The sequence below is a fragment of the Hoplias malabaricus genome, chromosome 2, assembly GCF_029633855.1.
Source record: "Hoplias malabaricus isolate fHopMal1 chromosome 2, fHopMal1.hap1, whole genome shotgun sequence".
Classification (NCBI taxonomy): Eukaryota; Metazoa; Chordata; class Actinopteri; order Characiformes; family Erythrinidae; genus Hoplias; species Hoplias malabaricus.
In genome coordinates, this window is record NC_089801.1 from 49,992,250 (window position 1) to 50,017,257 (window position 25,008).

Below are 25,008 nucleotides of genomic sequence, written 5' to 3' on the forward strand. Positions count from 1 at the left end.
TCTAGGCAACGGAAACAAAATCGTAAACAGTGCAGCTTTTTTCGCTGAGTGAAGCTATTGTCTGGGAAGCCTACAAGGCTACAAAATACGTTCTTACGTTTCTGCTGATTTTCACTTCTGATTTGACCAGAATGTCTGAGGTTTCTGCGAATGCTGGGGCTGACCGAGAGCTGTTTGCTGCTCCATTAGCGTGTGTGCACACGGCGGGGCATCGCTCTACTAAATACTCTCCGACCGAGTGGCTGTCCGGCGCAATGGCTACACTGCAGCGGGCGCTTTCCGACCAACAAGAAGCAAAACGGATCCAGTGCAGCTCCCGCGCACTTAAGTCTGAGGTGGAGACAGTTGCGATTAGCGCTCAGGGCCGCGGTACCAGGCTGCTCGGGACGCGACTTCAGAACATTCATAGCCAGAGGTAGGGCTCAGGTTTTAGCTCTACTTTCCTGTGTCTGCATAGTATTCTCAACAATATATTACAATGTCCAAATTATTCTGTCAAATATGTCCACATCAACTACACAAACTTTTTTTTTAAACTGTTAAATTCAATCATTTCTGTAAATACTGTTAGTAGGGTTTGTAAATGTTATTTATGCACTTAAGTGAACATTATGACATCTACATTGATTTTGATCAATATTCTGTCTTTGTGGCAAATAAAACCTACTGATCACGTCTTGTGCTATATAAGTTACTTGAAGTAGTGGCATCCACTCATATTGGTGACCTTGTTAAACATAAATAAATCAGGCATGCGAAAACAAACCAACAAAACCTGTTGCTGATTTGGTTAGATTATGAATTTAAAATTTTTAACGTTCATTAGAAGTCTATACATTTTCTTATGAAATAAATATTTTGAGTGAAATCCCTCAGAAAAATATTAAATATATTTATATTTTATGGTGTTAAAATTCCTATTATAAAAGCACTGTACACAGTTCAGCAAATATTTCTTCACAGTTTGCTAGCTCTCCAGTTTGCATGCTGGAAAAAAGTCTGGGGTTTGTGCTAAGCCCCGACTCTGCAAATGGGAAACAAACCAAGGAACAACACAAATTTAACCTTCTGAAAGAGCAATGGAGGTAGGGGCTTGTTTGCCCTACTGTTCAAACATCAACAGTCATTCCAGAGATTAGTATAAGTCACTTTTAAACATCCAACAGTTGCTTCCAGTTTGACAATGGTTCAGTGACCACTGAATTAAGAATTAAGGTTGCCATGGTCATTTTAGTCCTCTGATGTAAGCCCCAAACATTTTATTTTTTACCTTAAGAGGATAGTCTACTCATGCTAGAGTGTCGTAAAGAGATTCTGTGTGGATGAATGATCTCAGATCTTTTGCCCTGTCTTATCCAATCATAAAAAGCAAGATTCAGAACTTTTATCTTTCAAAGGGAGGCTGCACAATGTATGTAATCAAGGTGCCCCAAAATTATACAGAACAATAAAGCAACGAAGATTAATCATTTACAGTCTGTTTTACTGATGTTTACCAGGTGACAATATTTTGAGTGTGCATATTATAGTCAACATTGAAAACAAATTTTGTTGTATACTTTACTAAATATTAAAAAAATTTCTAAAATTGACTTTCATCATTATAATGTAGAAGTATTTGTGGGCTGCCACCCTGACAATAACATATAACTTTTAATGTACTGTTTTACTGGTTCAGTGTAACAGCTTCATATATGTGCTGTATGAACAAAGCTGAAATGTGGCAACTGATACATGCAGGACAGAGCTGGAGTGCAGTGTGGAGTGTCTGTCCACCCACACTGACCTACTGCTGGGGCTGAAAAGGAGGCTGGAAAAAGCTCTGCTGGCCACAGACATGCCTCTCACCATCGCTTCAGACAACCTGAGCTGCAGAGAGAGACGACTTGGTCAAGATCTGGTCAGAGATCAAGTGGAAGAAGAACTACTGAAAGTAAAATGCTTTATTTTGGTCCTTTTCCCCATCAAACCTATTGTGAAAAAAAAAGCAATGACCATTTTCCAACCTTCTCAATAGACAGTTAAACAGACGGTTGTTGCTGAGCTTTTAAACTCTGAATGTACTCTGTCCTGATTGGCTGTGTTTCACTGGTTAAACTCAGTCTCAGTTATTTATCTATAGGAGCTAGTATAAAGACATCAGTTATTATTATTATTATTATTTCATTAAGTATAAACATACAAAACACTGCTTTTCTAACTTTCTTGACTCTGCAGTTAAATTTTCATTTTAAGTTTCGAGGTAGGGTTTGGTTTAGGCTTACAATTTTAGAGTTAGGGAAGATTTTAAGGCTGCTTTTTCACTTGAGGTTGTTTTTAACTAGAAAAGAATACCAACTGCAAGTATACTTTCATTCATTCATTATCTGTAACCGCTTATCTAATTCAGGGTCGCGGTGGGCCTACCTGGAATCATTGGGCGCAAGGTGGGAATACACCCTGGAGGGGGCGCTAGTCCTTCACAGGGCAACACAGACACACACGCACATTCACTCACACACTCACACCTATGGACACTTTTGAGTCGCCAATCCACCTGCAACCGGAGCACCCGGAGGAAACCCACGCAGACACGGGGAGAATACACCAACTCCTCACAGACAGTCACCCGGAGCGGGAAACGAACCCACAATCTCCAGGCCCCTGGAGCTGTGTGACTGCGACACTACCTGCTGCGCCACCGTGCCGCCCACAAGTATACTTGATACATTAAAACTGTACCTGAGGTTAGGGTTAGTACATGAAGTTTACTTAAAAGCAATATCTATGATTGTGGGGCAATGCAATTCTCTCTGGTTTGCTTATGTTCAGAAGCTCCATGTCTTATAAGGTGGAATGGCATGTTTGATAGAAAAAAACTACTGTTATTTGTAAGTGGCTGAAGTTTATCCTGTCTCTAAGTTTTTATTCTCTGGTTGAGTTACCACAGAAACTCATCTGTATCTTGAGTTGTTTATTTTTGTAGCACTTATGTCTATGTTTACTTTCATGCAGTCAGTGTTTTCATCTACAGCAAAAATAATTCAAAAGTACTAGGGATGCACTGATTTTGAATTCCTTGGGCTGAAACGATAACCGACAATTAGCACTTTGGAGTAGCCAAGTAGTTTTATTTTTTTGTAATTTAAGCAAATTCACACTGGATTAAAGGAAAACCAATTATTTTTACCATACGTTGTCATAGGACAAGTCTTTTGTTCAGCAGCTAGTTTCGCATTAATGATTTCTAGTGGGGCACTAATTAGTGCAGCACCAGGTTTGTTTTGGAGAGCAAGGAGGAAGAGAGTGGCTCAATGTGGCTCCTCAGGAGCGAGTGAGGGAGAGGGAGTTTGAGCGAGTGTTTGTAAACGTTTATTATCGTGTTTCAGTAATAAATTCAGACTCTGAATGACTCTATATCAGTTTTTATGTGTTTTATATACGAGGAGCTCCTGCACTGTGGTGGTTGTATTGGAATATTTTTCTGTTGTTTAATCTGCTGTGTGTGTGCTGTTACACTGTTATTACACTGTGTGTGCCAGAGGCGATTGCTCTAAGACTCCAAGGGAAGCTCAGCTTCCCCTAAAATGTCAAAAAACAAGATATTCTGTTGTGTGTACATGTCATTGAATAAATATGCACTACAACGCGATCAACTTTTGTTCAGAATCAGCTTCTTATCACTGGTAAAGACGCGGCTTTCCTCTCAATCATTCCCGCAGATTCACAGTGATTCAAACATTGCGGACGCTGAGCGTCCACAGAGTTCAATAGCGAAGCATCGAAGTGCAGCAAAACGAGACGTGTGATTGGATAAATGCTGGGCTTTGTCCCGCCCATCGGACGCTCAGTGTCTCTTGGGGTCTATGGGGCAGTGGGCTGGCCTCGGCTGGCCCGGATGCTCAGCTTCTGCATGATGATTGGATGATCTGTCTGAGGCTGAATCCCTTTTTGATTGACAGCGAAATGAGCGAATCAGCGATCCTTTGGTGTAAAGATCCGTGGGAGCATTACATTTTCATTCTGTTCTGTGTTGAACCGGACACTTAGTGGTATTTTCTTTGTTAAAAACGACTAGCGACAAATCAAGCTTCTATTTCTGGTGGGGTTTTTGTAGCTGCTTGTGTTTGGAGACTGATTTCTATCACTCTTTCTGACTTCTATCGCAGTTTCTGTCCAGCGGGTGCTGCTGAGCCCCTCACAAAGCACTCACAGGTGGACACACTTCACATGGGCCAAGGCCGTTTAAGCAGCCTAGCTCTGCTGGCCATTGAGAGGACAGTAGTCAAGTCCCTGGAAAACACGCCTTGTTGGTACGACAGGGTCACAGATCATTTTCTTGAAAAGGAACGGAGGGTAGAATTTACGTATAAATAAACCGACACATTTTATGATGTAGGCAGAAATTGAGCTTCCCCTTCTTGAAAGACCAGCATCCGCCACTGGTGTGTGCGTATACTCAGCATCGCTGATATGTTTAAAATTAGTTTTCACCATGGAGCAATTTAATCCCTGAATCTGTTCACTGCAAAAACTGTGAAAAATGTCAGTATGGAAAATATAGTTGTGTATTTACAGGCGTCAAGCACAAAGGCACCAAATTATCGATTGTAATAATTCGGCTAAAATTCCAATATCGGACCGATAACAATAACTAAAATAAACCACATATCCACAAATAGTATATCGGCCTACCTATGGAGCAGGAATAGAGCAATATTCTCATCTCAGTTCATGCTTTTGAAAGTTGAGATGTTTCTCCATTGTCTAAAAAAAACTCCAGATGACTGCTGTGAGCTGTTTGCCTGACTGAGTTGGAACTGTTAAATGGTCAGCCATATTATCCAGTTTCATGGTCAAATAGATTTAGTCTTACATAACAGAGTACAAATAAAATAGATAAATCGAATTAGTACAATAATTGCAAAACAAAAAAGGAGGAACATGAAACAGATTGCCGAAGTTACATTGCAACCCCTTTGTTTCTTGTTTTTTTTTCCCCCTAAATCAATACAAGTATTATTTTGCCATATCTGATCATTTTTGTAAATCATGGAGGCCTTGTCACTGTGATATTTTATATTCTCAACGCTATTGCGTTTGTATTACATTCTTCCTTTTTGCCTGCAAAAATTTGTCTGTTTGCACTGCTCTTTGTGTTCCACTTTCTTATTTGCTTTTTAGTTTTATACCCTTTTTTGATGCTAGGAGTGAGGTGTGCCAAGGTAAGAGGGCGTATCATTTACACTTCATGCCATCAGCCGGAGCTCATGATACACATCCTGACAACACAAAGGAACACATCCTAGCAGCAGTAACTACAACATATCCCTGGTTGGTTCATTCCTCTCAAATACACAACATGGTCAAGGCTTTAATGACATCATCTCATTTGCAGTGCACAATTTGCTTACTTCATTTCACACACATTAAAAAACAGTTAAGAGTTTGTGTGTCTACATCCTGTATAACACTTTTTAGCCCTAGGTTAAACATGGAAATCTGTGGCAGAGCAAGGCATCCAGAACTACTGAAGAACCAGGCTGGGAGAATAGGATTGATGTCCTGTAAGGTTAATATGCTCTTTAAAACCTGTGTGTAGAATACAAAATTCTAATTAAATGAATGAATGAACTTAAGTCACACATTGTTCTTTACATTCTTTGGAACAATTTGCATTCTAAATGTAGATCTTTCCATTATCCATTATATTAATCAGAAAATTAATCAGAAAGAAAATATACTTTGGCACTCAGATTATGACATTCTTTCAGCAAAGGGAGCAAAGTCTAGTAAATCTCTTTGCTTCGAGTTAAATATTTGACATTTGTCCATATAGCATGTTTGACAGGAATGACCAAACGGGGGGGGGGGGGGGGGGGGTGAACCTGTGTACACCAACCTTTGGTGTTATAATGTATTTGAAACTAATATGTAAACTGTGGTGTTCTGTTGCAATTACTGTTGCTAGGATAATACCCTGTTGTGTTGTAAGGCTGTAAGGCTTGGCTTCAGCTGATGACATAGAACATAAATGATATGCCCTCTCACTAGTACACACCTCACAACTTTTAAACCACTACTTGTGTTTTGAAAATGGGGAAAAATTCTATGTGCTTAAATTGGGGTCAGTAAAGCCAAAACACTATAAAGAAATAAAGAGCACAACCTGCAAACAGACAAAAAAAGGAAGAATTTCAACAATAAAATGATTTTCTTTTTGTCACTCTTATTTACATAGTATATGAGTACATGTATTTACAGACCTCTGTTCATTGCAGGAAGTTGAACTCATCAGAAATGTCCAGGTACTTCTGAAAGAAACTTTGGATCAAGCTGTCAATCAAATTAGGTATGTATATATTCCCAGTACCTGCATGCATTTTTATGGCATTATTGTCTTTAATATAATTTACTGTTGTAAACATCAGTAATTTAAGACTAAACGAAGACATTAAAAATAAATATTTCAGCATGAAACAGTCAAAAAGTATAGGAAGAGAATGTTTTCTATCTGATGCCATAAAATCACCTCCCATTATTCATATCATGGGTACAAGAGAAAGGGAAGTTTGTGTGTGTGTGTGTGTGCCATATATTGAGCTACGAAAGGTCAGCAATGGTTTAGGCATATAATGTATTTCAGAGTATCTTTGATAATTGTTTAGGTATGCAGTTCTTAGGGAGAATTAGGTTGACATGTTTAGAAATATATTTGATATTAGTTGACACTTTCTGAAAATACACTAGGTCAGTCAGAGTTCAGCTCTAGTACCTACAGGGCACTTTGGACAGCACCTCAGCTGAAAAGAACAGCACGGTCAGTATGATGTTTATAGTAATGTAGTAAGAGCTAGTTTATCTTGCCATGGCCATTTGGGAGGATAGAAGCAACAAATTTGTCTACTCCCTCAATCCACTGGAAAGGTGCCCTAGAGCAAGGCACCTAATGCCCAAATATTCCATGCACAAGGGTGGCTGAAGACTGCTCTGGATGTTTGTGTTCACTGCCCTCAATCCCTAGTATGCATGTTCATTCATTGCAACAAATGTGTTAAATTCAGAGGGCAAATTCATTGCAAGGCTGTGCAATGGCAATAAAGTGCGAATTTCACTTTCAAATGTCATTTTCATTCTGGTTAACCAGCAGACACATTATATATTAGCTGTATATACTTAAATGCTTAAAGACTATGTATTTGTGCCAATATGAAAACTGTAAAACATTGGAATTGTAAAGAATGTGGGAAGATTTTGAAATGACAGGTCACTGCTTACGAGCGCTTGCAAAAAAATGTCTCCTAAGTGTATATTTACATATTTGTTTTCAAACAAAATTTTTGTATAATATCTTTATTTACTACACTGAATGGTTACTGGATTAGGAACACCCACCCCTGTATAGACACCCATAGTCCATTATTACAGCTCCACGGATCATAGAGTAGCAGGTTGAAATTCTAAAATTACAGATTGTAGCCCACCTGTTTTTATGCATACATTCTTTTTCCCATTTTACCCTTCTCTTCTATGGTCAATACCCTCAAAAACCAAAAACCACAGATCATTCTCACTGCTGCAGTGACTCTATGCAGTGTGTTATGCTGGTATGTGTGGATCAGACACAGCAGTGCTGCGGTTTTTAAACACTGTCCATTCATTGTTCATTCTCTTAGACACGTAACTCGTTGATCCACCTTGTACATGTAAAGTCAGAGATATTAGCTCATCGGGTGCTGCACAGTTTGTGCTGATCATCCACTAGTCCTTCATCAGTGATTCAAATGTTTTATTAATTGATTCATTGTATGTAACTGTTTATCCAGTTCAGGGTTGTGGTGGGTCCAGAGCTTACCTGGAATCACTGGGCGCAGGGTGGGAACACATCCTGGAGGTGGCAGCAGTCCTTCACAGGGCGACACACACTCACACCTATGGACACCTGAGTCGCCAGTCCACCTACCGACTTGTGTGTTTTTGGACTGTTGGAGGAAACCAGAACACCCGGAGGAAACCCACACCGCCATTGGCAAAACACACCAAACTCCTCATAGACAGTCACCTGGAGTGGGGATCCAACCCAAAACACCCAGACCCTGGAGCTGTGTGACAGCCACAATACCTGTTGCGCCACCATGCCGACCCAAATGTCTTAGGGACCTAAAATTATTATTATTTAAAGTACTATTTTAAAATGAGCATGGTGCTTGTATGAATTAGATAGAATAGAATAATTGAAGTTATGTAATAACATAATTTTGGGAGTAGGACCACTCCAAAACTCATCCCCTAAGCCCTATATATACGCTGCAAACTTCATTTCCATGTCAGACAGACTTGCTCCCACCTCCACCCCATTCTTGTATTCATCTATCCTGCTTCATAGGCATTCATGAGCTACCTTGAACTCCTCCCCAAAAACCTCTGTGTTCACCTCCCCATTTCAGCCTTTGCGGGTGTGGTCTGTACTAGCATACAATAAATAATATAAATACAGTAAAATTAAAAACATTTTAAGTGGTAGATATGTGAGTGAGTGTCAATATTAAAGTTCAGCAGGATACCAGATGTGACAGACAGCACTGTAGTTATGAAACAGGTCCAGCAGCGCTTGTACTTTCTGTGGCAAATTAAGAAATTCTGGCTGCCTCAAACCATTGCAATCATAAAGCCCATCATCACATCCTCCATCTCTGTCTGGTTTGGCTCTGCATCTTCACACACCAAGCATAACCTGCGGTGAATTGTGCATTTTGTGGAGAAAATCATTGGTTGTTGGCTCTCTTCCCTCGAAGATCTTTATTTATCTAGGATGAAGAAGAGGACAAGGAAAATCATGGCCAAACCACTGCACCTCAGTCACTGAGAGCTGTGAAGTCTCAGGCTAACAGTCACCCTCAGCTTCTTGCCCCATCCATCCCCTCCCTTTAAACAAGGACATTCTCACATGTGCCAAACAAGAACTTTTGTTACACCCAGATGCTTGCAACTTCATATTTTAAGTTCTGCATCTGCACTTTGTACACATACATAAACACACCCACACAATCATATCCACACAGACACACAAACATGCATGCACATATAAGCAAACCTGTAACTTGGTTATTATTATTAAATGTTTTCAAATTCATATCATATTCTAGCTTTATTGGAGTGTGTTGCAGGCAAGTTTATAATGATAAACCTAATATAACCTAATATAAAATAGCAAGTTTATTTGACCTTTATAGTTAAAAAACGTGTCAAGAGACTTAACACATCACAGATTTAGGTATTTTACAAAATGTCCCAATAGGTTTTGTAATATATGGAAAGTGTTTATACTGTAATTTGGCCTATATTAATGTCCTTCATACATTTTAATTTTCTTTTTGCATGTGCTTTTTAGACTAACTGGTCTAAAACTAAGGTATGTCTTTCAGGAGATCTGTGTCTAGTATTTTAAGAGCCTCACTAGTTTGCCAAAACTGACCTTCTTGAAATGCAGTAAATAATAAAATATCAATATTTATGCATTTATTAATATTTAATCAAAATGTAATCACATATCATATAAATCAAATATCACAGTTATAACAAATTTCAATGGCTTATTTTCTTATAATGCATAATGTTAGATTAAATTATTGCTTCTTATGTTTATAAAGCTTTGAAATTTTGTAGTATGTTAATGGCATCAAATTCAAAATGGGCAAATATGTTTAAAAAACAAAGCCTCATTTACAACATTGGAATTTTATTTTTGTACTATAATGAATTAATTAAATATACGTCTTATGTGATTTGTATGTTAATGTATTCTATTTTTATTTACATTTTGCACAGCATCCCAGCTTTTCTGGAAATTAAGTTGTACACAAATTCAGACAAGGTGTGCACGAGACTTCATTTAACAGATGTTGTTTTGTTGTGAAATTAAGTGCTTCCTCTCTCTTTGCTGGTAGGTTTAACCGGGAGACTAAACAAACTCTGGAACTTGACTGGTCAGATAAAAATGAGACCTACAGTCTGGATGAACTCTGCAGTCATTATAACAACAGGAGCACAGACACACAACACCACCCCAGCTCAGCTAAATTGCACAATCAGTAAGTCAAAATTACACAAAAACAATATCAAAGCACTGGAGAAGCAGCTGCATGTGTTTTTATTTTTTTTTTTGTTGTTGTATTTTTTTGTGGGTGCTGATGGTCTGGTTTCAGAGTGCAGTACTAATGTAAACATGGGAAAGATGGATACATTTATCTTATACACAGCTCATCTCATTCATTGTGCTATAGAAAGTCTCACAACACCCAGAAGCACAGTGGTAGTAAAGATCCCGCTTGTGTGTTGCATAATCAGGAGAAGAAAAACCTGTTATCTTCTGTTAGCCACACTAGCATTTCTTCATAGGATCTAAAGGGAAACTGTTAGCAGAATAGACTCTAACACTTGTCTCTGCTGTTGTGATCAAATTATCAGTTTATGAGTATAAAATGAGTTATTCACACACAGATCATATACAAGCTTACAAGCTGTTTACAGAGTAAATAATCTGATCCTGTAAACAACAGATTTTTGGAGGATACTGTTTTATATTGACCACCTAATTTATTCATCTGATTTTGTTTTAAGTTTAATAAAGTAGTTCTCCCCATCTAAAAATATGAGTGATGTTTCCATGCTGCAGCTTCACAAACCCAAATGTCTCCCTACACCCTATGTAGGGCAGGGTGCTGGTCAGTAAATAATGGTTTCTTACATAGCGAGTAAAAGATACTTATTAGTCAGCAATATATTTTGAGGTTTACTGTTGAATTAGTGTCTAATTACTTTCCAGGTAGGGCATTTTTCATTTATTATTTGTGATGTGCACTGTGCATGGAATATTTGAGGTGCAGCCCAAGTTCCTTTCTATTGACTGACTCAGATTAACAGAGCTCTGTTTAACAATATGATGTGGATAAACAGGTCAAGGATCCATATGTTTCTTTAAGTGTAACATCTAAATGAGGACCTAAAATGTTGAAAGAAACAACAAACTCACTGGAATATGATTTTTTTTTCAATAGTATGTTTAGGTAATAAGGTACCCAATGTGGTGTCTACCATACACAGTGACATCATCCATGCAGGTCTGCTTGCATGATATTACAGGCCTGTCTGCTGTCTCTGTGACGAATGGAGTGAAGCCAAAAAGCCAGGTTGCTTCCCACCCACTGCATAATAATCAGCCACTGCTGACGGCATTGTAAGCTGGAATGATGTGGGTGCTATTTTGTATATAGATATATACAAATTAAAAATATCTGTGGTGACATGCTGGAGCCAACTAAAACAACTTACTGTGTTGTTGTATGTCCATGCATTGGGCAAAAATGCAAACATGGAAGTGGGTTGCTAATGCAGGCTTTATTTATAAGCAGAGTCCATAATGAAACACACAGAACAAAATTATCAAACAAAATTCAAACCTTAATTAAGAACACAACTCAGAAAACTGTCTTAGAAAACATATTTAAACAAAAGAGGCAAAAACACAAGACAAGTCAGAACACCATAGGAATAAACAAAAATGCATGGCACAAAAATGGAATCAAGTGGATATGTATACAGGGTAAACCACAAGAAACTTCAGAAATTATTATATTGTAAGGTTACAAGCAAAATCAAAAACATGGGCACATCTACAAGAGAGAAACACAGAAATTCAGCCCAGAATGTTAGTGAATATGAAAAAAATGTACATTTCTAGATGAAGCATAGATAACTCAGTTAAGATAATACAATAACAAAAAAAGGCCTACATGTCACATTCTCCCTCTCTAACTCTCTTTCTTACTCTGCAGACTGTGTGATGAGGACGCATGGCTTAAGTTTACTGAGAATAACCTGGCTAAGGCAAAATATCAGTGTGAGTCTAGTGAGTCTCTGCATGTATTTTGCGAGAGAATGCTGCAGGAGGCAGCAGAGAACCTGTTGGCTCAGAGTGCTGTGGTGAATCAATGCTTTAGCCAGCGCTGTGAGGACCTTAGCAAAGCCAAGAGACAGCTGGAGCTGCAGCTATCACAGGTACTCACACATATTGTTATTTAAAATTACATAACTCTACTGAGACTGCGTCATAACCCAGACGATACCTAACAAAAAGACTCTAATTGTAACTTTTTCAAGAGAGACATTTTACTATATTAATCATTGAATTTGCAGAATACATAATGCAAATCTACATTTAAAAATAAAGAATTACTGTATGTGTTAGGGAAATGTGAATTATCAGTGCAGGAGTATAGTATTGTTCCAAAAGCCACATTGAAAAAAATGTTGATTATTTATTTAAACCTAGAAATAAACAGAAAGATTTATTAAGAAAATGCTTTGACACATGGAATTAAGAAATGCTTTTTCTGATACTGTATGATTTTTAGGTCAAAAAACTCTCACAGTTTTTATAGCAGTGCATATTCCTTGAAAGCTCAGCCCATGGGAAGTTGTAAGCATTGTGAGTTACTTCTGCCAGTTGCAAGGCGTTCTGCATGTACATCTCACCTCAAATATAACTCTGCATGTGTGTAAGATTGTTTCCCATCAGAGTCACAGGTTGCCACTCTCTTAAGAAGGTTGGGCTCCTGTTTTGAGCTTTGCACTAATGGCTTTACACTGTGCATTTACCATGTTTGTGCCATCACTTGAACAATGTTTGAGACATCTCTAACTCTTTTAGCCCAAAAACAAACAGGGAAAAAAAATCATTGTTTCCACCAGCATAAATTGGTTCCCGAACCAGATATGTTTGTTCCAAGGAGCCAAAGAATAGTAGGTTCTTCAGTGCGAACTGTGACAGTGTTCATGGGAATGTCGAGCTAAAGAACGAGCATCAGATAAAGCATTATGGCGTAGTGGAGGACAGGATCATTTGCAGCATGTTATATTGTCCTCTATGGCTTGCTGGGTAAAAGACCAGTGAAGCAGATAAATCTGTGTACATTACACTCTATTCATTGATCTATGGCTCTGGTGCTGAGTTAAGCCACAGTATTGCTTGCAACACCCTCACTGTTGACATTTACTTGGTTCTCATCATAAGTGGTGGAAACGTGGGCTAGTCCCCTGAATAGCACCAAGTTTCTAAGAATACTGAACAGAATTGGTTCATAAAACAGAGTTCTTTTGGTAGTACAAAAATGGCTTGTGTGCTGAATATAATTCAACATGCTGAATCAATGTAAATTGTGCTGTTTGATTTCTGCCAGCTAAGCAGAACATGTTTGGAGTAATTTGGTTTTCATCAAACTTCGAACTGAGTCACTGTGTGGGCAGTATTGCATGACCTCATTGCACATAAGGATCCCCTTAGAGCCTTTAAAATTTGACCTATCCCCAAACCAAATGAATTTATTATCATTTAGAGACTCAGTCTGCAAATCCTGCCTAGGCTTCAGAATTTTTTGTTTAATAACATTGCAATTATGGAGGAGCCCATCATCTGGCATGACCATTCTTTCCACAGTCTTACTCTCATGACTTTACGTATGGTGAGTTTGGGAGTGGACAGAATAAGGTTTTTTGATTGCATTGTTGAATATAAAATGTTCAATTAAATAATACATGTAATGTGTGAGTAGAGTACAATCCTACTTTATGTCCCACAATGTAAGATGCTTTTTTCATAAGTATATGCAGCAGCTGCCAGATTTTGGTAAAACAGGGACATTCCCTATACCCTAAGATCGAGTGATTTTTAAAGGCCAGTACCCTATTCTTATACTCCCTGATTATGGATACTGATTTACCCACATCAATCGCCATTCACTAAGCCCACCCAGACACACACCAAGAACATAACCCCCAACATAACAAATAGCCTCTAAAAGAACCAGTAAATAGTCAGCAAACAAGAACTGGGAGCTGCAGTGCCTGCTGGGAGTTCCCTGTGAGTCCCTGCCCACACAGTCTCTGGCCACATTTACATCTTAATTACACATAATGTTGTATGTGAGTAAAGGACATAATCTAATTATTTGTGTGTGACAGGTACTCGAGCAGATTGGATCCCAAGAGCATAACATCAGCTCTCTGCAGCAGGCTGTGTATGACAAAGAAGGTCCCCTACGTGTGGCTCAGTCCAGATTGCACTACAGAACACAGAGACCTAACATGGAGCTCTGCAAAGACCAGCCACAGATCAGGTACACACATGAACATACATCAATGGTATCAAAATTAACATGTTAATAACATACTGATAGCACTGCAAAAATTATTATTTTACTGCAAAAATGAACTTTTTTCCAGTTTGAACCTTGATGCCATCCTTAGTATTGCAGCCTGAAGGCCAGCTGCTCAGTTTACTTGAGTTACATGACCTCAGCCACACTTCCATTGTTTCAGCTTGAGGCTTGGCTCTGAACTCCACCTCCTGGGTTGAATGCTAGTTTATTTGCCAGAGATGTGGAGCCTGTCCTGTGGTGCAGTAGTAGCGAGCCACCTCCGTCTGGCCTTCGGCAGCTAGGACCACAGATTCAAAGTATTACTACATTAACATTACAACATACAAGTCCCGTTTCTAAACAAACAAATCAATAAGCAATGCAAAATGTAAATACAAACCAAATGCAATAATATGTGAATCCTTTAAACTCTGTATTTAATATATTTACCAGAGACAGCATTTATTAAATATCGAATCTTAGAAAATATATTGTTTTTAAAACATATATGCCCACTTTAAATATGATGCCTTACAAAAACGTGCATTTTCAGATTTTAAAAATTCAGACCCATATATTCAAAGGCCAGGCCAGAGGTCAACCAGAGAGCTTCTCAGGAAAAGTAAACTTCCACTGAGAGATGGATCGCAGTTTTCAACTAGAGGTCTGCATTTCCAGGAGGAAACACGAGATGTTGCGCCGCTGAAACCCCCGTCCCCCAATCCGAGTCTTTCCCGCTTAAAGCGAGATCGGCGGTACGGAAAATCCGCGTGGGTCACTAGGCCACGCTATGGTGAAGGAGTTGACTGCTAAGCTGTGGGTACTGGGATGTTAAAAGAGCACTCTCCCACAGCAGTTTACATTGGACTCTATGGAGCTCCGTATGTCGTGAAAGGAAAATGATACATTTTGAATTCCACCTTTAAAAACAATTCCACCTTAAGAAACCCAGAATTGTATTCAGATGTCCACATCGCAGGCCAAAAGAGTCTTAAAAGCAAAAAAAGATGGCCAATACATTTTAAATACCACCTTAAGAAAAATTCCACCTTAACAAACCCACAATTGTATTAAGACGTCCACCTTTAAAAATGACCACTTGAAATAAAGCTTAAAATGTTGAAAAGACAGCCAGTATATTGTAAATGAGGTATTCTAAAAAAAATTCCACCTTAAGAAACCCTGGATAATTAAGACGTCCCCCTTAAAAATGACCTTTAAAGTGTTAGAGACTGCCTGTGTATTTCTGTGGCCCTCACACTTCGCCCCCTCAGTCTCCGCCTCTGCCACGGGCTCCCCCCCCCCCCCACCCTCTCTGTCAGACGCACACTCACAGAATACAACTGACAGACTCACTATTCAATGAATTTCGACCCGGGGGACCCTCCAAAAAACCTCAAATATCTCAAAAACTTTTCCAGGTCCAAAAATGAACGAATCATACCGTAGCGAAAAGGAGAGTCTGGCGCTCGAGATGGAATTGATGATGTAATGACGAGTTAAAAACAGGCAAAGTTTTGAAAATCTGCGTGCCGAGCCGCTCTTAAAATACATTGTATTAAAATTTAAATGAAGTCTGTAGGTGAAAGTATAAGGAAGTTATGGTGAAATGTTCGGCAGAAAATTGAAAAAGAAAAAAAAATAATTTCAATGGGTTCCTATGGGAGCGTACCCACCCTCTGAACAAAAGCTTATAGCTCGGAAAGATTTCCCCACATCACTTAACCATATATACCGTTGCGACAAGGAGAGTCTGGGGATCGATATGTTATAAAAACTATGACGAATTAAATACAGGAGAAAAATTTAGAAACTGCACTCTGAGCCGCTCTAAAAATACATTGAACTCTATGGGAGCCGAAACCGTCCCTAGTGCCGAACGAAAATTCATAAGTTCACATTTACAGGTGCTAGAAAGGACCATTTACAATTTAAATGAAGTTTCTAGGTGAAAGTATGAGGAAGTTATGGTGAATTGTTCGGCTGAAAAGTGAAAAAAGGCTTTTGGCCAAAAATCCTAGAGTGTGGTGATGTCACGCACTGTACACGTCCTCCATTCAAATGAATGGGGGGATTTTGAAAGAGGGATAGAAAGAGAAGGATGAGTGCAAGAGGTCCGAAAATGGACGTGATGGGACCCGGTATGCCCGGGTCCGACCGTCTGAAATCCCATGTCTGTAGTTTGAAAAACGACCGAGTTAGAGCGCTTTGAAAATTAATTCCATAGAAATGACTGGGGAAAAACGGAGCGAAAAACGAGTGTAGCGGACGAACGAGTGCGGGTATCGGAAAGCTGTATACAAGCCCACATTGTCGCTATAGGACGCACGATTTCCAGGTGGAACAGAGTCGATAGCTCGAAAACTGCGGGACTAGTTAAGCGGACAAGGAAACGCGGAATAATTTGAAAAAAAAAACAAATCGGATAACAATATATACCTAGACATAACTAGACAAATACTGAATGAACTTACCAATTCTTACCTACACAGTGCCTCTGGTTAACTTTAACTATATCAAAAATAGGGCACATATCCAGATTATAAAGACACAACATCAGAGTTTGTGTGTTTTTTTTTTCTTTGAAAATAAAGAGATAATATCCAGGGAAGGAGCGCTAAACATGTAGTTTTTCCACGGTATGGAAGTTGTAATCATCTAGCGGCGACAGAATGCAACTAATGCAACTAGTGCACCATTTAAGGTGAAAAAGAAAATCCAAATATATCGAGTCCTTATTCTTTGTATCCCGGATGTGTACTCTGAATTTTTTCCACTCGTTTTTTTTTCATCTGAATTTCGTCTTTTGAATTTGAGCAACTTCATAATATATTGTTTGAATTTTTTAAGCTTGAATTTTTTTATCTGAATTTATTAACCTTGAATAACAACAGGTAAAACGTGTTCTTGAAAATTCATGAGTTCAATTCAAGAGCAATTATATTCAGATGCATAATTGCGAATTAAAATATTCAAAGGTGGAAATCTGAAGACGTAAATTCAAAAGCAACAAAATTCAGATGCATAAATTCAGTGCAAAAAAAAGGTGGTAATATTTCAAAGTCTGATGAGACAGATTTGCTTCCATAATTTCTCCACCTCAAAATTTCAAGTTTAGCAAATGCCATACAATTATAATTCAAATATTGCATAATTGCATATATATATATATATATATATATATATATATATATATATATATAATTAAAATATACAAAATATTTGTATATTTTCAATATATTTTCAATATTTCAGATGAGTATATTTCAAATATTCAGAATTCAGATTCAAATACAAATATTCAAATATGGAGCTAATACATTGATTTAGCTCCATAGTTTCTGTTACAGTGTTTTTCGCTTCGTAGTCTAGCAATTGTTTTCAGTGAGTGACAGATTTGGACCAATTTAGTACCTGGAATTTCTCTTTCTTTCTTTTTTTTTTTTTTAACTAAGGAGCCATACTGTTGTAATCAATGCAGAATGTGACTTGGCCTTGTTTTACTGAAAAGGCCTTTCCAGAAAAAGAAGCTGAGTGGACGGGAGAATGATTCTCCAAGTCATGTGTATATATTGTTGAGCAGTAATCGTGCCTTCACAGTCACCCATACCATGTGCAGAAATACATCCCCATAACATAATGGATGCTGGCTTTTGAACTATGAGCTTATAACAAAGCCAGATGGTCTCTCTCCTCTTTAGCCTGGAAAACACAGCATCCAGGATTTCAGAAAAGAATATCAAATTTTGATTCACCAGACCAGAGAAAACTTTTTCCACCTCAGTCCATTTTAAATTAGCTCAGACATGGAAAAGCTGGCAGCATTTCTTGCTCCTCTTCATATATGGTATCTTATTTGCATTTATGAGGTTTAACTTGAATTTATGGCTGCAGCCATGAACTGTGTTCCCAGACAGAAGTGTGTTACAGAGTCTTGCAGATTTCCAATACAAAAATGTGTCTATTTTAATTCAGTGCGGCCTTATAACCCAAAGACGACAGCCAATATTGGTTTTGGGCCTTGTCCTTGAATATGGAGACTTTTCCCCTAGGTTCTTTGTGATTTTAAGTTGAAAAAAGTGATTCATGCATCATTTCTGAAAGACTGTCTGATATGCTCTTTTTAAACCCAGCCATGTCACTCAACTGTTGCCCCCTGAAGGCAACGTCTACAATTGTGGGGAGCTGCAGTTCTCTCCGGTTTGCTTACATTCAGAAGCTCAATGTCTTTAAAAGGTAGAACAGTACGTTTGAGGGAAAAAAGATTCTTGTTCGTACATGGCTGAAGTTTAAATTGTCTGTAAATTTTACTCACTGTTTGAATTACTACATTTGTAATTCAGAATTTGGAGATAATTCCATCTTAAGTAATCCGAAACAGCAAAAATAAATCAATATTACCCACCTATGGAGCAGGAATAGTTAAATAAATGTGCAGTTATTTGTTGTGTCTTCCAAATGTAACCTGTCTGTGGCAGTGAACACACACACACACACACACCCAGTATGGCGAGCAGTCATCCATGGCGCCCGGGGAGGAGTTTGGAGTGGATTTGGTGCCTTGCTCAAGAGTAATACCCTCATATCAGTTCGTGTTTTTCAACATCTGGACTTCTCTCTGTTGTCTAAAAAACTCCAGATGCCATTTCACTGCCTAGCATACCCAAAAAAGACCCTTTTTTTGGCCATTTACTGACACTTGGGCTTAACAAACACATTAGACAGAATTTGAGCATGCAAAGAGACCCGACAGAAACAAATGGTGAGGAAACATCTTCTGAATTTTATAAGTGTATTTGACTACAATTGTGGATGTCTTTTTTAACTTTTATTAAATATATTATATTAAATTTATTTTATTGTTGCATTACAGGGTTTTACGAGTCTTTTGGTGTCCCATTCCACATGTTTTGTCATGTGTTGCTGGCTTCAAATTCAAAATGGGCATATATGTTCAAAGAACCTGTAAGATTTCTCACAACATTTAAAATATTGTCTTTGTGCTATATTAAATTCAATACAGTGTTTAAATGATTTGCATATCATTGCATTCTGTTTTTTTATTTAATTTGCAGTGCCCCAACTTTTCTGGAAAGGGGGGTTGTATGTTTTGACTATATGGAAATTACAGACTCCAAATATAAAAAAAGTGACTACACTGGTTATCCAGTTTGTAATTTCCAAACCTATAATTTAGGCTTTGTGCATTCTTTGGCTAACATATTTACAGACGCATGACTGTTTGTTTTACAAACAAGTGGAATTTAACACCTGAATATCCTTGATTTTTGTCTCTTGAAGACATTGCGTTTTGTATCTCCTGACTGCCAGGGCTGTACTTACTTAGTGGATATTCCTCATTCGCATGCACATTTCAGATTGGGATGTGAATACCAAAATAGTTAATATATATATAATAAATAATGTGAGCCTCGCCTGTGATGTCACCCTGGCTATATCAACCTGTGACTCGTAACTTATTACCTTGGTTTGAAAAAAGACGGGGGCTTTCGACTGATTTTGGACCACCATCCATTGAAGTCTTATCTGAAGATCTTCCCTGTCGGATGCTTCACACTACTGTTGTTCTCTGCAGTATCTCATAGAGAGAGTGGTTCAAACTGGCAGACCTAAAGGATGCATATTTCCACATTCCAATTACACAGGAACATGTGTTTCTCCCGCTGTGTCTTCCAGGGCAAAGTGTATCAATCCAAGTTCTTCCATTCGGACTATCCCTAACCCCGGAAAGTTCTCAAAATGCATGCAGGCAGCCCTAGCACCCCACATGGAACAAGGACTGAATATCCTTCCTTATACGATTGGCTTATGTGTGCTCACTCAAAGAGGCAGGTACTCAAAGACACCCAGGGACCTTTAGACTAAGCCCAAGCCTTGGGACCGTCCATAAATTGGGGAAAAAGCATTCTTCTCCCAGTTCAGAAGATTCAGTTCATTGGGATGCAGAGATATTCACAAGTCACAAAATACAGAAAAGTCTAAGTCAAGTCACGAGTCTTTAGACTATGGTCAGAGTCAATATAACATAGAGAAAGCGGAATTTAACACCTGAATATCCTTGATTTTTGTCTCTTGAAGACATTGCGTTTTGTATCTCCTGACTGCCAGGGCTGTACTTACTTAGTGGATATTCCTCATTCGCATGCACATTTCAGATTGGGATGTGAATACCAAAATAGTCACATGTGAGCCTCGCCTGTGATGTCACCCTGGCTATATCAACCTGTGACTCACTGCAAGCTCGTCCTCTACATGCTGTGTTTATTTTTTTCCTTTTTTCTCTCCTGAGACTTATTATTCTGCTTCCCCTCCCTGCTCCCAGCTAGAGTATGCTTGGTGCATGAAGGAATTAGAGAGAAGTGTCACTGAGTTAGCATAGCATAAGAAGTAGAGCTAACGCACTCCCACCGTTTATATCACATGGGATTTTCCAGACCTAGGATGTAATGTGAAATCTGAATCGCAGGTGTGTGCTGACCTCGTAGAGCACTACATTTACCCTATTGGGAGCTCTTACTCTGTGATCATTCTGATGATTTAGCACAATAAAAGTCATAGTTTGTGGAACTTAGTAGCAAATTCAGCAGTCATACTGAATGAGTGGATTGAGGACTTCAGAAGCATGGCTGGGTTGCTGATCATGTGCTGTCAACAGTGGCAACCTGGGGACTCCACTTGCCACCTCAGCTTACCCACAGTCTCTCTCTGCCTCTCATTCTCGAAATACAGAAGCTTGTGCACCATCTTCTGCACAGTCCCTTCCACACAAATTCATAGCACATTAAAGCGGGCTCTATCTAAACTTAAGCTTGATGGACCAAGAACGTCAGCTCTCAAAGAGTGTAAATGTTTCATGCGAGCATCTTCTACTGATAAATATTTCTCTTCCCACTGGCAAATATTTTGCTGCTGAATTCATAACTGGCTCTTAAGCAAGCAGCTAATGCTCACAGGCAAGTGCTGCAGAGCTCTTGCATCAACATCGGATACTGCATCACTTGGGCTTGATTGCTTGCTGCCATTAGACACTTGCACTACCTTAAAAGTAGTGTCCCCTGATGAAGCTCTCCCTCTAAACCGATGCTGCCCCAGCACTAATGCAGACACTTGGACAAGATACGTTCCAAGAAGTTCCTTCCCTCATAATAAGAAAAGCAAAAGAGCTGGCAGAACCTCAGGTTCTTCGTAACTTATTACCTTGGTTTGAAAAAAGACGGGGGCTTTCGACTGATTTTGGACCACCGTCCATTGAAGTCTTATCTGAAGATCTTCCCTGTCGGATGCTTCACACTACTGTTGTTCTCTGCAGTATCTCATAGAGAGAGTGGTTCAAACTGGCAGACCTAAAGGATGCATATTTCCACATTCCAATTACACAGGAACACGTGTTTCTCCTGCTGTGTCTTCCAGGGCAAAGTGTATCAATCCAAGTTCTTCCATTTGGACTATCCCTAACCCCGGAACGTTCTCAAAATGCATGCAGGCAGCCCTAGCACCCCACATGGAACAAGGACTGAACATCCTTCCTTATACGATTGGCTTATGTGTGCTCACTCAAAGAGGCAGGTACTCCCAGGACTCCCAGGGACCTTTAGACTAAGCCCAAGCCTTGGGACCGTCCATAAATTGGGGAAAAAGCATTCTTCTCCCAGTTCAGAAGATTCAGTTCATTGGGCTGCAGAGATATTCACAAGTCACAAAATACAGAAAAGTCTAAGTCAAGTCACGAGTCTTTAGACTATGGTCAGAGTCAATATAACATAGAGAAAGCCTATATTGTAAGTGGCGACACGGTGGCGCAGCAGGTAGCGTCACACAGCTCCAAGAACCTGGAGGTTGTGGGTTCGATTCCTGCTCCGGGTGTTCTCCCCATGTCCACGTGGGTTTCCGCTGGGTGCTCCGGTTTCCTCCCACAGTCCAAAAACGCATGTTGGTAGGTGGATTGGTGACTCAATAGTGTCTGTAGGGGTGAGTGAATGTGTGTGTTGCCCTGTGAAGGACTGGCGCCCCCTCCAGGGTGTATTCCCGCCTTGCGCCCAATGATTCCAGGTAGGCTCTGGACCCACCGTGACCCTGAATTGGATAAGTGGTTACAGATAATGGATGGATGGATGGTTACAGATAATGAATGAATATATTGTAAGTGTAGCATAAAAATAACTACTTTTATATTCAGATTAAAAGTAAAACACAAAAGATTAACTTTGTCATGTGTATAGTAACTACAGGTGCATCATAGTAAATTAGAATATCATCATAAAGTTAATTTATTTCAAGTAATTCAATTCAAAATTGAAACTAATATATAGATTCATTACAAAGATAGTGATCTATTTCAAGCATTTATTTATTTTAATGCTGATGATTGTGGCTTACAGCCAATGGAAACTCAAAAGTCTCAGAAAATTAGAATAATCAACACAAAACACCTGCAAATGTTTCCTACACCTTTAAAATGGTCCCTTTGTCAGTTTCAGTAGGCTACACAAACATGGGGAAGACTGCTAACTTGACATGTCCAGAATCCAGTCATTGACACCCTCCTGCTGTATCCAAACATATTAATGGAAAGTTGTATGGAAGGAAAAAGTGTGGTAGAACAAAGTGCACAAGCAACAGGGTAACTGCAGCCTTGAAAGGATTGTCAAGAAAAGGCCACTCAAAAATTCACAAGGAGTGGACTGCTGCGAACACACAATCCAAGCTGCTTGAGCCTAGTATAAAGTTTCCACAATCAGTGATGGTTTGGGGAGCCATGTCATCTGCTGGTGTTAGTCCACTGTATTATATCAAGTCCAAAGTGCAGGAAATTGTAGAGAACTTCCTGCTTCCTTCTGCTGACAAGCTTTATGGAGATGTGGATTTAATTTTCTAGCAGGAATTGGCACCTGTCCAAACTGCCAACAGTGCCAATACCTCGTTTAATAACCACAGTATTACTGTGCTTGATTGGCCAGCAAACTCACCTGACCTAAACTGCATAGAGAACCTATGGTATATTGTCAAAAGGAAGGTGAGAGACACCAGACCCAATGATGCCGACGAGCTGAAGGCCGCTATCAAAGCAACCTGGGCTTCCATAACACCTCAGCAGTGCCACAGGCTGATCGCCTCCCTGCCACGTTGCATTGACCAAGTATTGAGTGCAAATACATTTCTGTATTAATCAATTAATTTAATTGGTCTTACTATTAAAATTTTCTAATATAATGACTTTCGGTTTTTCATTGGCTGTAAGCCATAATAATCTACCTTTAAATAAATAAATGCTTAAAATAGATCACTCGGTCTGTTTCACGTTTTGAATTGAATTACTGAAATAAATTCACTTTTTCATGATATTCAGATTCATTAAGATACAGCTGTATGTCAAGCCAGAGTACAATGCGGGTAGAGAGATGGAAAAGCACTGTAATGTATATCACTGGAATGAAGGCTAAGCACTGAATGTAAATTAAACAGACCTATCTGGGTGTGCTTTCAAATGTCTAATGAAGTTTGATGTGATTAATGTGTTTTATTTGTTTCAGACATTCATTGCACATTTTCACTCTTCTGTTATAAACCAGGGTTTAAAATTCACTGCCACTGTGGTCCCGCTAAAGGCTCACTACATTGCTCTCTTTACAACTTGCTCACCAATAGCACTTGAATACCTTTCTCTTTTGGGATGGTACTGAATTCCCAAACAATTGTAGACTCATTTCCAGTTGCATGTGACAGACAATTCTATTTCTCATTGGATTTGACACCTGAGGTTCAGAATGAACAACACTAATGTATTAACTGAAATTTTAGTAAATACATTTTTATTGGAATGTCTCCACTTATTTTAATAAATATTTTTTAAATACTAAAAGGAATCACATTAAAAACTTGCTCTCTTTGTATGTGTATTAGTTTGCTGAATGAGCTGGAGGAGATCTCAAGCAGTGTTAGTCTTCTGCGGCAGCAGCTCTCTGAAGCTCGCTGCTCCTTGGCTCAGCTGGAGGAAAGCAGGATGATTCTGGAGAAAGACATCAACTGCAAAACACACTCATTGTTCATCGACCGTGAAAAGTGCATGAATCATCGCATGAACTACCCTACTGCACTCACCTTGTCTGGATACTGACAAACACACATTTACTAGTGTCTTATAGAATGCACAAATTGGCCCGATACTCATCCTTAAAGGTGCACTACCCGAGATTTTTCCAGCAGATGTCGCACTAACCTCTTAAAGCCAAACATAAACAGTAAATCTGCAACGCCCTTCCCTTCAACCTTATGGGGTCCCAAAAGGATCAAAACAAAGCCTACGTTTCACTCCTCTGTGTATATTAGCATGTACCTGCTGTGTGTATTCCCCAGTTTATTTTCAACGAAGACAACACGTAAACCACATGCATTGTGTTGCTGGGCAGCGATCTGCCGGTCACAAAGAATGTGTGCCTTCAGAGTTCTGACCCAAACTGTGAACCTCAACAGCACCCAAACACATTTTGCGTCATCTGTGAACGTTTCAGAATCAGTCTTTATTTACTGTATACATTTCAGGAATAACTGAGGTGCCCTTAAAATGACATTTGTGAAATAAAAGTCTTATTTAAAATAAAAAAATGACAACACTGTATGACTTGTGATTTTAATGTGTATAAATTATTAATATAAAATTAGGGTCTATGAAAACTACATAAAAAAAAACATGAAAATAACATTTATTTTGGTGACATCCGTTTTAGATAAGCAATAAATAAATAACACTGCACTATTTGTGATTTTAAAAGCTATTAACGTTCTTGGAAACCAAAATCATTTGATTATTTTACAG

At 38.9% G+C, this 25,008-nt stretch overlaps 1 protein-coding gene across 1 annotated transcript; it reads left to right on the top strand.

The window, feature by feature from the left end:
* The first annotated feature begins 15 nt into the window (after window positions 1-15).
* Window positions 16-24,796, top strand: tekt4 (tektin 4). The gene is made up of 7 exons (XM_066661448.1): window positions 16-415; window positions 1,741-1,933; window positions 6,261-6,331; window positions 9,927-10,070; window positions 11,814-12,036; window positions 13,999-14,153; window positions 24,096-24,796. Exons 1-7 carry the CDS (start codon window positions 132-134, stop codon window positions 24,307-24,309), a joined length of 1,284 nt encoding a protein of 427 aa, XP_066517545.1. The 5' UTR covers window positions 16-131; the 3' UTR covers window positions 24,310-24,796.
* The last annotated feature ends 212 nt before the right edge of the window (window positions 24,797-25,008 follow it).

Excerpts from the sequence above, each read along its gene's own strand:
- tekt4 (XM_066661448.1), top strand. The coding sequence starts at position 132 with ATGTCTGAGGTTTCTGCGAATGCTGGGGCTGACCGAGAGCTGTTTGCT. Across the intron at positions 10,071-11,813 it reads TCAGCTAAATTGCACAATCA|ACTGTGTGATGAGGACGCAT; the intron begins GTAAGTCAAAAT and ends CTTACTCTGCAG. Across the intron at positions 14,154-24,095 it reads AAAGACCAGCCACAGATCAG|TTTGCTGAATGAGCTGGAGG; the intron begins GTACACACATGA and ends TATGTGTATTAG.